Source organism: Pleurodeles waltl, chromosome 1_2 (genome assembly GCF_031143425.1).
Source record: "Pleurodeles waltl isolate 20211129_DDA chromosome 1_2, aPleWal1.hap1.20221129, whole genome shotgun sequence".
NCBI lineage: Eukaryota > Metazoa > Chordata > Amphibia > Caudata > Salamandridae > Pleurodeles > Pleurodeles waltl.
In genome coordinates, this window is record NC_090437.1 from 655093936 (window position 1) to 655108626 (window position 14691).

Here is a 14691-nt window from a genome sequence, read left to right on the forward strand (position 1 = left end):
ATAGCACACTGTCACAGTTAGGCACTTAAGACTACAAACAACACTAGACAAAGGATGGGGCAGGAATTGCCTCCTGGAAACCAGGAGCCAAACCCAGTACAAAGGAAAACACTTATACACAGGTGAGAACTGATAGTATACTTACCAGACACAATAACCCAAGAGGAAATAGAAACAGAAGGAAGAAACTAGGAGGCAAAGCAGGAACAGGACTGGAAAACATAGGACTGGGAAACAGAACAGGCTCTGACTGAAGCAAGCAGGAACACGACTGGGAGACAGAGAGCAGGCTCTGACTCCTCTTCTGATCGAATAAAAGTGATGTTGACTTACTAGGTTCAGACCCAATTTTAACCCCCCTTTTTTTGCTCTCCTATCCTACCTGTGCCTGTAGGATGTGACTGTCCACGGCACAGATACATTGGGGACAAGATCTCTGGTTAAGAGCGCCCTCTACAGGGGGGCCGTCAGACATTGCATCGCCGGTCTGATGAGGAGCATGCCCAATGATGAAGCATGACATCCTATTGGATGTGTGAGGGCTATTGCTTCTAACAGAAGTGTTTCCCTGTGCTTTCTCTTTTCTTGTTGGAAAAGTGTACCTTATATTTGTTGCATAGCTTATAAGCAGTTCCAGGTAGAATTAAGCCCAGGGCAGAGTCACATGGCTGGGCTGCACAAGGGTGATCACAGGTGTGTGCAGTTCTAGTCTCTCACAGGTCCTGGAGGAGAGAATCCAGTAAAAAGGAACAGCAGGACTATTTCCATAGGAAGCAATAGACAGTAGATTCCAGGTCTTACTGACTACCACTCCAGAGCATTATGAGACATGAAGTCCATGGAAGCAAACATAAGCCTTCATTAGCATACCATATGGAAAATGGAAGCAAACAGGAATCAGGAAGGGACTCTGGATGAGTGTTAATGGTGATTCCCACGCTACAGATAGTCTGATTACATTGCCCCCCAGAGATGGGACGACAGAGTTGTAACAATTTGTTTAAAATATCAGTGAGATTTCACTTTAGTATCACTACATTCTAGTGCATTTATAGAAGTGCTAGTTTCAAAACTTGATTTTTGAAGCATTCATGCCCCTCTACACTGCCCTGACACGAGCACCACTAGTGCACTGGGTCAAGTCACTGTCATGTGCAACCTATCTGTGACATACATTGTTATAATCGATGGAACAAGACTGTATGTTATTAAACCATGTGCACAAGGGAGGTTTTTATATACCACATATCCTGATTCCTGAATGTATTTCAAGGAGCTTTCAAATGTGATGATGAAGGCAAAGAGCACATAGAAATTAAGCCATTTCCTAGAATCACACAAAGCGGTCAAGAAGGGAAGCCAGGATTGGTCCCATGGTTCCTTGAATCACACCACTAGATAGGCATTTCTTTCCCTTCCGTATTATATCACGACAAAAAAGAAATACCAAGGAGACAGATAGGAGAGACGAGTCGCGTGCCTTGAAGAGTTGTTTAGAGGTCACTTGGATGGAATGCGTGCAGCATTATGAGGAGGAAAATTGAAAATGTAGGGGTTCGGCGAAAAGAAGCGAGAACACTAAGGAAAGTGACATTATAAGCCAAATAAAAAAAACATTACGGTATGTTGGCCTCCACCACCTTTGAAATAACAATGTTCATTTCTCAAGGAAGCACTTTAATGACAAATTCACCTTTGATGTTTGCCAATAGAATTATGGCCCACAGTTGATGAGGACAGGTGCTGATAATCTTAAACAAAACAAGCATAACCATTTAATGGGTCAGTGCATTACAATTTGATCAAGTAAGTAATTCAGATCATTAGACATGCAGGTCTGGCAACACTTTTCAGATTTTTCAAGGACATTCAATGGACACATACCTAAAAATCCCCTGGTCATCTTTTCATAATCCTCGACTAAGGATAATGAGTACACACTGAATTCACCAACGAGATAACACTGTTAATTGCCCACTGAACAGTCACTGGCATACAAACGGAAATCCACTATAAACTCAACGGATCTATGCCTGGTTAAGATGTGGGATACGACTATAGCTGCCTCACTCCAAAATATAAAGGCAGATATGTATCTCTCAATATATAATAATTTTATTATTCCGTCACTTAAAACTATTACAACTAAAACAACTGTAACAATGCATTAACGCTTTGTAGAAACTGGGTTTCTGGTTGGCAGAGGTATGCACTCCGTCCAAGCAGGAACCACAATCCTAGTCAGGGTAAGTGAGATACGCACCATTAAATTAACTTGTGCTCACCCTCTGGTAGCCTGGCACAGAGCAGTTAGGCTTAACTTAAGAGCCAATGTGTAAAGCATTTGTGTAACACTTCAAACAATAATACAGTGAAAAAGCTAAAAAAAATACTCCATACCAGTTTGGAAAAATAGGTAATGATGTTATCAATAAAACAAGACCAAAATGATACAAATCGAACTATTAGAAGTTGAGATATGAATATGTAAAGATGAAATGCAAAAATAGCACTTAGAAGCAATAAGGGCCTATTGGGATATCAGGTCCTGCTTGACCAGGACAAAGTCAAGAGGTCAGGCCGCCCGCAATGGATCGCAGGCTGGCTACAAGACCCACACAGGGCCTGCTAAGCAACAGTACCTTAATCCTTGTTGCAGCAAGAGATGCACTGATGATACCCACGCATTTGGGATGCTGTGCCAGATTTCTGCACACAACTGTGGTGATGCGCCAGTTCCAAGGTTAAAGCATAGGTTCAGTAGACGAAAAGCCAGTTCCAGAGGTCAGCGGTTCTGAATGTCATGCGCCGGTTTTGTTCACGCTGGATGGGCGATGCGCCCATCTTCTCCAGGCAGTGATGCATTGGTTCTGATGCGGTGGTTCCGATCGGCTCAACGGCATTGAAGCAGAGGTTCTGGCAGATGCAGCACTTCATACTCACTTCCAAGGGCTCTGGACTGGGTTGGCACCACTTGGTAGAGCAACACTTGCAGCACGCAAAGTCCAAGTGCTGGGTTGAAGATCACAGTGAGTCCTTGATATCCCTGAGACTTCATAAACAGGAGGCAAGCCAACAAACCTTTGGAGATTACTTAGGGTTCTGGGATGTAGACATGCAGGTCCAGTCCTTCGCACTCCAAGGCAAGAAGCAACAGGCAGCAGACCAACACAGCAAAGTGACAGTCCCTCCAGCAGCATAGCAGTCTTTCTTCCTGGTAGAATATCCTCAGTTCCAGAAGTGTTCTAAGTTAGTGGTGCCAGAGGTCCAGTACTTATACCCAGTTGGGCCTTTAAAGTAGGGTAACTTCAAAGAGATGCCTCTGCACAAGACCCTTGCTTTCCTGCCCTGGCTCCAAACTCACTACAGGGGAGTATGCAACCCTTTGTGTGGGGACAAGACACAGCCCTTTCAGGTGTGTCAGGTCCTCCATCCCATCCTGCTCAGGGTGACCCATCAACTAGCAGATGGCCACTCAGTCACACCGACCCTTCCTTCGTGTGTGACTGTCTAGCCGGAATGCAGGAAGCCAGCTGCCACATGCCACCTACCCAGACATGTATTCCAGAGACAGGCAGAAGGTACCAAATGGTTACAGCAAGACAATGCTAACTTTCTGATAGTAGCATTTTCAGAATTGTAATTTAAAAACTAATTTTGAGATTTCAGAGACACCAAATTTGGGAGTCCCATCTCGTCCCAATTTGAAATTCAACTTATAAGATGTAATAAGGCAATTCCAATGTTATCCTGTGGGAGAGATAGGCCTTGCAGTAGTGAAAAGGAAAATGCTACTCACCTAGTAAGCATCTGTTTGTGGCATGAGGTGCTGTAGATTCACATGCTCTGCATACTTCCGCTATTTAATGTTGGGTCTGGAAGGTTGCAAGTTGTTTTTCTTAAAAAAGTCTTTGGAGTCATGAGATGTAGTGACTCCTCCTTTCGCTGGTAATGTGCATGGGCATTGACTCCGTTGCTAGATTGTATTCCCACAGACGGGTAATGATGGAGTGTAGTGTGAGCGAAAAGACTGAGATGCCAATGCAAATGTATATGAGAATTATAGTAAAGGGACTGCAATGGTCACAGGTTTCTGGGGAGGAGGGCGGGCACATGTGACGCTACAGCACTACATGTCACAAACAGATGCTTACTGGGTAAGTAAGATTTTACCCTTCTCCTACCTAGCAGCCTGGACATGGAATACGCTACCTCTCAAGCTCAGGCAGACCGCATCACTGAAGCAGTTCAGGAAGGACCTCAAGACCTGGCTCTTCGACTGAGCAGCACACCCACAAATAGTACCTTGAGACCCTATGGGTGATTAGCCAACCTCTACAAATCTCTGACTAACTGACTGGGTGTTGCAGTGGTTTGAAAAGGTGTCCATACACCACCTGTCCTACATTAGCTTGTTAGCACGCTAAGACATCCACACAAAAGTGCTTGGTGAAGGTGTGCGGTGCAGACCATCTAGCTGCTTTGCATATGTCAGCTGTGGGAATATTTCCTAAAAAAGCCATGGTTGCTCCTTTTTTAAAGAGTGGACTGGGCTCTAGGAGGAACATGTCCAAGTCTTTTGGCTTTAGCATAGCAGGTCTGGATACATTTTACAATCTACTTGGTTATGCTGGATTTAAATATAGGGTTGCCTTTGGGAGGTTATGAAAAAGTAACAAAGCTGTTTGGTCTTTCTAAAGGTTTCAGTTCTATTGATGTAACGTAAAGCTCTCTCAACATCTAGAGCATGCGAAGTTCTTTCAGCAACAAAATCTGGTTGCAGAAAGAAAACTGGCAATTCGATAGATTGATTAAGGTGGAACTGAGATCCTACCTTTGGTAAGAATTTAGGATTGGTGTGAATAACTACTTTATCCTTGTGTATCTGTAAAAAGGGTTTTTGAAGGGTTAAAGCATGGAACTCACTGAAATGCCTAAGTGAAGTGATAGCAACTAAAAATGCCACCTTCCACGATAAGAACTGACACGGGCATGAATGTAAGGCTCAGAAGGCAGACCCATGAGCCTTGGGAGTACAATATTAGGATTCCAAGAAGGTACCTGAGGAATCCTTGGTGGAATCACTTGCTTAAGTCCTTCCATGAAGGCTTTGATGACTGGAATTTTCAAAAGGGAAAGATGCTGTCTGTTCTGAAGGTAAGCAGTTAAGGCTGCCAGATGCAGCCTTATGGAGGTGTATGCTTAATTTACTTTTTGCAAATGGAGAAGGTATGAAAAAATATTCTGCAATGACTTTGAAAGGGTCCCATTGTTTGGATAGACCGCAGAAAACACATTGTTTCCATTTTGCTGTATAGCATGCTCTGGTGGTAGGTCTATGTGGCTCCTTAAGGATATACATGCATTCTTGAGGCAGGTTCAGATAGTCAAACTCTATGACCTCAGGAGCCATATCACAAGGTTTAACTCCTTGGGATTAGGGTGCCTGATTTGACCATGGTTCGGCGTGAGAAGGTCCGGGTTGAGGAGAAGCTTCTTGTGAGGAACTACTGATAGTTCTAAAAGGGTGGTGAACCACGGATGTCAGGCCCATGTGGGGGCCAATAGAATGAGTGAGAAGGATGTTTGTATGAGCTTCCAAACCAGAAATGGAAGGAGAGGTGGAAAAGTGTAGGCATATATCCCTCACCAGTTCAACTATAGAGCATTGCCTTTGGACTGAGGGTGTGGGAATCTGGAGGTAAAGTTTGGGCATTTTGCATTTTCTTTTGTTACTAACAGGTCTATGTCGGGAAATCCTCACTTTTGAAAGTAGGGGAACAGGACTTGTAGGTGGAGTTCTCATTCGGGACGTGTTGCCGCATACTGCTGAGAAAGTCGGCAACATTGTTGTGTACCCTCCGAAAAATATTACACTAGTAGATAAATGTTGTTTCAAATGACCCAAAGCCTGATCTTCTGAAATAGGCTAGACAGCTGTAGAGAATGTGCCCCCCCGTTCTGCACATAATACATAATTGTCATGTTGTGCGGATCAGAACCACTTTATTGTTGAGGTGAGAATGCTTTCAGCGTAGGCTGAACAGCAAGAATGTTTAGGTAGCTGATGTGTATACTGCAGTGTTTGGGATCCAATTAACCTTGGACTCATCCTGAAGGTGAGCATCTCATCTCAAATGTGAAGCGTCCATTGTTAAGATGGCTTGAGAAATAGGGTCTAGGAAAGGCCACCATTGTAAGGAACCCAATGGCAGCCATCTCAGATTACTTTTTTATTTTTTTGAGTGCCTGGTTGACCTGTGGGCAGGAGAAGTGAACATTGTCAAATGGAACATTTAGTATAACCTCAGGCTTAAAACCGGATATGTGCAGCCAGGCATGCCAAAGCAAAAGGATGCTAGTATTAATTCCTTTGGCAGCTGTTGTTGAAAAGTACTTCTGTTGGATAGTCACCCCCCACTTTTTGCTGTATGATGCTGTCATTCTTGATCTAAAAGTGCAATGGGACATGCTAACTGGGAACCAGTGCCAGTGCTTATTCCTTTAAATGCTAACTGTGATTTGGTCATGACTAATGTCCCAAAATACAATCAATCAAACAGTCACATAGACCAAGACTTCTTTAGGCTGAACCCATGATCCCTAATAAACATAAATATAAAATACAATACAAAGGTTAAAATTCAGCAAGTACAATATAAAAACAGGAGGAGCAAGTATGAACAAGACAGATTTACTTGCCCACCCTCTTTCTAGCTTTCATCAAAGCAGCAAGTTAATTGTACTTTACAAAGCAGACTTAGGGCCTCATTACAACCTTGGCGGTCGCAATCACGCCGGCCGCATTACGACAGAGTTTCCGCCCGCCGGCCCAGCGGGGATGTCGGCCGTAACATGGGAGCCGGTTCCTAATGGAGCCGGCGGTGTTGCGGCCGCGCGACGGGTGCAGCTGCACCCGTCGCGCTTTTCACTGTATGCTGTGCAGACAGTGAAAAGCAGGGTGGGGCTGTGCCTGGGGGCCCCTGCACTGCCCAAGCCAAGGCGACTCCCCTTCCCGCCAGCCTTTCCATGGCGGTCTCTACTGTCATGGTCAGGCTGGTGGGAAGGGGAGTCGTAATCCCCTGGGCAGCGCTGCCCTGGCGGATTAAAACCGTCGGGACAACCATAGCGGGAAACCGCTGGTCCTGGCGGTGCAACCACGGTGCTACCGCGCGGTCGTAATACGCCACATTGCACCGCCAGCCTGTTGGCGGCACAATCGCCAAAACAGCCCTGGCGGTCTTTGATGCATGAGGCCATCATGCCAAGGAGGCACAGAACTGCCCTGTTTAATTTGTTGAATTGGTTGAAACAAAGGAATGATTGCTTGAAAGGATTGTATCCTGGCTGCAGTTGGATAGGCTATGTCCATCTCTGAACTGCGAATTGCCCTTTGGTAAGTTTGGATCTGAAGGGATTGGAAATGGGTTTTTTAATCGTTGATGGCAAAGCCTAGTTTGTGAAGTAGGTCGATGGTGACCCGAGTGTGTTTGTGACTTTGTGAACAAATGCCATTCTTGATAAGCCAGTCATCCAAATAGGGAGAGACGTGGATGCCTCATCAGCGTAGGTAAGCAGCCACCACTGCAAGGCAGTTTGGTGAAGACCTTAGGAGCGGTAGTGACTCTGAAGGTGAGCACTTTGAACTGGTAATGCTCTCCGCATAATACAAATCAAAGGTACTGACGATGTGTTAGATGGACTGGAATGTGGAAATAGGCGTCCTTGAAGTCCAGTGCGGCCATGAAGTTGCGCTGTTTCAGTAGCGGGATGACATCATGAAGAGTGACCATCTGAAATTGGTCTGAGAGAATGCATTTGTTCAGGGGCCTGAGATCCAAAATTGGTTTGAGGGACCCCATCCTTCTTGGTGAGGAGAAAGTATAACGAGTAAACTCCAGTACCCTGTTGATGTAAAGAGCGGGTCCTGTGGCTGCTTTTCAGAAAAGCACTTGGACCTCTTCCCTGAGTAATGTTTGGTGTTGTGGAGAGAGCTTGTGTTTGCGAGGTGGAATGTTCAGGGGTGTGGAAGTAAGCTCCAGACAATAACCATGTTGGCTACTATCCAACACCTTGGTCAGAGGTGACATTCCGCCAAGCGGGAAAGAACCCTTGGAGACAACCTGACTGGTGTTCTTTGATCGAGGGGAATGAGAGGTAGGTCAGGGCTTACTGAGGGTGGCAGATCCTTTGGTGACTCCGCCTTTACCGCTGCCTTTTGAATTGTTGCCTCAGAAAGAGCCTAAAAAATAGCCTCTGGGAGAGGTGTTTTTTGGCTTGCCACTGTTGATATGATATGGAGGTTTTGGGGGAGGTGGCCTTGGAACTTCCACAATAGGAGAAGCGTTGAAAGGAGTTGAGATGGGAAGAGGTTTGAGGGGCACCCATTGCTTTTGCTGTTTCAGTGTTCTTCTTAATCTTCTCTAATAAAGTATCAACCTGTGGTCCAAAAAGATGATCCCCATCAAAAAGGCCGCTGAGGTAAATTTTGCTGGACTTCTGGTTTGAAACCAGAGACATAGGACAATGCATGCCTATGCAGCAAGACACTAGAGTTAATTCCCATAGTAGCAGTATTTGCAGGATCTAGGGCAAATTGTATAGTGGTGTTTGAGATCTGCTTCCCTTTGGCGATGCTCTCATAGCCTCTTTCTTGGGCTCATCTGGGAGATACTGGAGGAGTTCCTCCATTTTGTCCCAATGGGCATGGTCATATCTAGAAAGTCACCATAGGAATTGGAAATCTGCCAATATATGGCCAATTGCACAGGTACCCTCTTGCCTGCAGTATCTATTCTCTTACTCTTAATCTAGTGGAGGCACCAGTGCTCTGGGAATTGGCTCTTTTATGTGCATAGCTTCTACTAGAGAGTCAGGTGGAAGCTGGGCCCAGATGTAGAGTGGGTCAGTTGTGCAAGCCTTTTCTTTATCCACCCTTAGTGTAATGACTCTAGCTCGAACTGGGTTGTGGAAGATGTCTGGGGTGAGACGGAGCATGTCTTTAAGCATGGGGAGGTTCAGAACAGAGAGCTGGGTAGAGGCAAGGGTCTCAAAAAGGAAATCTCCCTCTAATGGCTCAGTATGTATAGCCACTTTATGGAAGGTGGCAGCCTTACCAATAAGGTAAGGAAGTAGTATTATTGTGCGTGGAGGGTATTGCAGAGAACAGATCAGGATCTGTATCCTCTGTCCGATCAGTATCATAGGTATCCCAGGGATCATCCTGCAGTGGGATTTCAAAGGTATCCCCTTGACCCTGCCATCCTATATCTGAATGGGGTGAACCCTGAGGTGTGTATGATATATGGTTAGATGGAGAAGTGGGAGGTGACGGTGAGTGTTGCGGAACATGTAGGTGTGTTGGAATAGCAACATGCATAGGGGTGGTAGCCTTGCCCATTCTTTTGCGCTGCTTTGGTGGAGGAGGCATGTTCAAGCAAGCCAAGAAAACTCATAGAAATATTACCAGACCTGCAGGTCTAGTGACGTAAATAATCTACTCGACCTAACTGTAATGCTCTTGACCCATAAACTGGTTTCAAATTATGTAATCATAGGCAAATATTTGAATTCACTGAGCCACCATTTTTTTTATTATCGAATACGATAGCACCTTCAAATATGTTTGTGCAGAATGTCTGCTATACAGAAAACTTTTGTTTAATAGAATAAATATTTTTTCCATATATAATACTAATCTAGCTGCATATAGGATACACCTGACCCCTGATTTGCCTCTTAGTCAGGGCCACTGGAATTATGAGATTGTGCTGCCGCTGTGAAATAGCCACAACCTTTCCAAGTTACAAGCGGTTTTACTAAAAAAACTAGAATGTAGAAACACTTTTGGAAATAGAGGGACTGATTACGAGTTTGGCGGAGCGGACCTCCATATTACGAGTTTAGCGGTGGTACAAACAGAAGACTGCCAGGGGTCCACCGCCACTGGCAGGCAGCATAGACCCCCACAGTCACCCGGAAGCACAAACAGGTGGCGGACCCCATGTATCCACCAGACCCATTATGAGTTTGCACACCGCAAACGTGACCATGGCGGTCCAACCACCATGTAGAAGCTGGCGGGAACGGACACAATAAAGGGTGACACTCACCTGTAGACAGCTACACATGTCTGGAGATGCCATGGAGCCTATCAAAAACATCATGCCGCTGCCCCTGTTCGCTGAAAGACAACAGAATCAACGCCACGATGGACGACAGCAACCTTGAGTACAAACACACCTACCTGTAACATTAACTGTTTAAAAACAGCACACTGTGCTGGCAAACACATCAAGGGAGGAGGGAACACCACGGGCAGCAGCTTCTCTTTTCATACTACACACACTCACTGACATACATCAAAACGGACACATACACACACAATATGCACACTTCGGCCAGCACACACACAATGCAAGAAAACACTACACAATTACACAGGGCCACACCGCTCAGGCACAGTCACAATGAAGGCCACACAACGTTCTCACTCACAGCAACACAATAACTGCACACATACAAATAACACACATACTCACACCCAACACTGGCCAGGGACTATCAACACACAAAACAAATATATCCATCGACGTGCTATGGAACGCAAACAACACCACCATGAAACAACCCTGCAGTGGACTTACACATCACACACATCACACCACAATGGAAGCACAATGGCATGCACAATACAGGGAGAGACAAATGGACAAAATAGACAAAGCGCACCACAACAACAAAACCTGAAAAGTTGGGATGGGAGCATCAGAACCATACATGGAAGGAGGGTATACAGGGACACATATCACCTTGAAGAGGGCCCTCAAACCACATGCGCACGGGAAATGGCCACACATGGATCTCAGGGACAAGCAATACCAAAAGCAATTGTCATTCACAGCTACACAATGGGGAAGGGGAAGTCAACACAGCACACACAACTCCAACTCCATAGGACATACCCCTACATGAACCAGCAGCAAGGGACACACTCCTTGCTGCTGGTTCGTGCACACCCAAATGTAAAGCAACCCAGCACAACTGAACACACTCCATATCTGCAATGACAAAATTCAAGATGATACACGTAACATATACACAATAGCCATTTAAGGTGAACAAGTCCAACACCATACAAGTCGACATGGCACTACACTAAAAGAAAAACTTACCATGACACAAAAAACACAATACCATGACACCAACATTGCTTCTACACACACACATACCCATCACACAATAGAAGTCCTTCTCTTGGGGGACAACCGCACTGCATACAAACTGACATAATGCAAACACCACCACATGGAGCAGCAAGCAGGCAAAAACATACACACCTACAGGCACACAACCAAAGTCACTCAGGAACAACAGAAAGCTAGGAAAGAAGTTGCAGAATAAAGGAGTACTCAACAAACCAACAACTGGTTGGGTTTATTATTTGACCAGTCCATAAGTCCGCGGCAAAAGGATAGTCCATTCTGGGTGCCCAAATGGCACAGCTTTGGGCCCCTACTTGACTCCTCACTGCCATGTACCCTGCACAGGAAGGGGCATCAAGGTGGCAGGCAGGCACCTCAGGGATTGTCTGAGGGGGGAGGTTGGGCTTCTTCTTGGCGGGGGAGGGGCATGGGTGCTTGCAGGGGAGGCCTTGGAGGAAGAAGGGATGGCCTTGGAGAGAGTTGTGTTCCTTTTGAGTGTGGAACGGGGGTGGGGTGTGTGCAATTAGGGGTAAGGCCAAGGTCACACAGGAAAACTTTCTTTGACACACGGGGTGGTCATCAGAAGGGGGTTGGGATTGGGAGGTTGAGGGAGTGGTTGTCTGGCATGTTGCAGTGGTGATCTTGGGTGTGTGCCTGGGGACGTATGCTTGTGTGTGGTGGGTGTCTGATGGGTGGGTGAGTGAGGGCATTTATGTGTCTTGGACTGAGGGGGGGTGGAGGTGCTAGGGGATGCCGTGGTGGGTGGGTGGCTGTCTGTTGGGGTGGTGACTGCAGGTATGTAGAATGTGGTGCATGTAGGTGTGTCTCTCGTTGTGGTGTCTGCGGGTATGGTGACTAGGGTGGATGTCTGAGGGTCTATGTTGGTATCTGCAGGTAGGACGGGTGTGGTGGCTGTATAAGTGAATGTTGATGTGGTGACTGTTGGTATGCCAGATGTGTGTGTGTGATGCTGGAGGGTGGTGTCAGGGCATGTCTTGACTTACTGGGTCTGCAGGTGGATATTGTTTGTGTGAGTGCTAAGTTGTCTTGTGGTGCTTGTGTTTGTGTGTGCTACCTTTGTCTGTTGAGGTGGATGCATGAGAGTCTGCCTCTTTGCTTTGGCGAGGTCAGGGAAGGATGGATTTGGACTGGGAAGATGAAGGTGGAGGGGGGACGGAAGACAAGGGGTGACTGGCTGCCATCAGTGTGGAGACCTGTATTGAAATGTGTGTTTTGACCACTGACTTCGTGTTGCACCACTTTGCACCTGGCCTGGCTGTCCAGTGTTCTCCAGTTACAGACTCCATTTTGTATTCAGTTTTGCCTTAGCTTCATTCTGCATATTGACTTTATCGTAGCATTAAACACTGCCATGTTAAAGGCTGCCATTGATTTTCCACATCGTAAACTGTGCATTCTGTCTTGTTCTCGTATTAATTCCCACCAAGGGCTTTGGCTGATAAGAATGTACTTTGGCAGGGAACGGCCTTGCTTTGACTTGACATCATAGGATTGTAGCCAAATCCCAACGTGTTATTTTCAAAGCATACCTAAGCTAGCCAGCATGTTTGAATCTCAACAGGAGGGTTTTTTCCAGAAAGCTCCTTCAGTTTTTTAAGATATAAAACAGACTCAGTTTGACAGTAGGAGATTCAGAGACCTCAATCGGGATTCAGACGTCGGATGCCTGATATAGATGTCCACTGACGGTAGAGATCTCTCTTTCTCAGTCAAACAGGGTCATCGGCTTGCTGGCAGGAAAAAGATGAAGCACCTGACAGGCCTACGGTGATGCATTTTTAATTCATTATTTGCTGTGTGCATTATAATATAGATACATATATTTGCTATGTATATTGCAGTGGAGAATCAGTCGTATATGTTTGCATTTCATTGCTGTGACTATTTTTAAACGTGTGCTTTCAACATGATAATCTCCTTTTAGGAACCTTGGGTAGTGAAATAATAAATGTCTTTTTTGGACTAAGAAGTGCATTCCAGAGATTTTTTGTCAGTGTATGAGTATTTCAGCTCGGTCATTAGTGAAAAGCAAAACAAGGCCAGAACCTGAAAAGACCTCTGTAAGCCAGCCGTTGCACTGTGAATGCTGTCCAGCAACGCATTGGTCTGCTGGACTTAGGCTACCAGTCCCTGGATGGCATTTATGATGGCAAAATGACCCACAAAGATCGACCTAAGGAGGTCAATAGTCACCTCACTGAGAGCAGCAGAGGCAACAGGGGTTGGGGCAGAGGTGCCTGCGGCAAAGGAGATGCCCACCCTCTTGGGTGAGCAGGCATGACCAACTGGGTGGGGGCAACAGGGGGGTTGGTGAAAGATCGTGGTGGCAGCCAAGGATAGTTCTGGATCACCACCAGGGAGTAACCACTAGAGGAGAAATACGAGGATGCTGATGTAGATCTGGTCTTCTCCGTGGCACTTCCCTCGCCCTCTGGGCCACTGGGTCCTTCTGTGTCAGTGGTGTTTTAACCCGAGGTCCCATGGCCAGACACTTCCCCACTAGACTTGCCCTGTCTCCTCGCGTGCCTGTGCTGATTCTGCCAAAAGAAAGAGGATTAGGGTCACAACATGGACATAAAACACTTCAATCACAACTCTGAGAGACAAACCATGTCATCATGTCAAGTAGCTCCCTCACCCCCACAAAAAGTGCCAGCTAAGTGGCACAATCATGTGCCAATATGAAACCATGCATGCCATATGGAAATATAAAAGTAACACATGAGAAACTGAGTCAACTACAATAATGTGGGTAAAGTCTAGCAACCAGACTAACCATACCACAACTAGCTGACCACTCCACCCTCAAACCTGTACCACATGCAGCAGCCCCCTGTGAACCAGTAGCCAACAACTGGATCCCATTGTAAGGTAACCTACCAATTACACAGACACAAGCCTATGAACACATTTAATTTGCACTGATGTAATGTACCAACAATAACAAATGTTGTGGCAGGGGTATGCCCAGATGTGGGTCCCTTGCTTGCTGCGCCACTGGATTCAAGCTAGCCCAGCTGATAAAGGGTGATACCCTGAAACTGGTCCCAGGATGCTTGTTTCCTGTCCAGGGAGGACCTGGCCTAGCAGTTCAGGCTGGACTGTTCCCATGAGGAACAGGGTCAAGACTGATTTGCAAATGGCTGGGTCCAAACTGCGGTGACGTGGCGAGCAAAATAACGATGGATTAAACCCAGATCTGTGACTGGGGGTGAGAGTTTGAAAAGTTTAAACACTCCGTCCATCATTTTATTTTGTTTTGTGATGTTGCTTTGAGCGCCCTAAGGGGCAGGGGTATGCCCAGACATGGGTCCCTTGCTTGCTGCGCCACTGGATTCAAGCTAGCCTGGCTGATGAAGTGTGATACCCTGAAACCAGTCCCAGGATGCTTGTTTCCTGTCCAGGGAGGACCTGGCCTAGCAGTTCGGGCTGGACTGTTCCCATGAGGAACAGGGTCAAGATTGAT

General features: G+C 46.1%; 1 protein-coding gene across 5 annotated transcripts in view; it reads right to left on the minus strand.

The window, feature by feature from the left end:
* Positions 1-14691, minus strand: part of IL15 (interleukin 15) — a 438031-nt gene that overhangs the window by 51968 nt on the left and 371372 nt on the right. For 4 of the 5 annotated variants that reach the window (XM_069242573.1, XM_069242574.1, XM_069242572.1 and 1 more), the window contains one exon: positions 1694-1751. The exons of the other annotated variant lie outside the window; for it this stretch is intronic. In XM_069242573.1, the coding sequence (XP_069098674.1) occupies positions 1694-1751 (58 nt within the window). The remainder of the gene's footprint in view (positions 1-1693; positions 1752-14691) is intronic. 5 annotated transcript variants of the gene reach the window in all.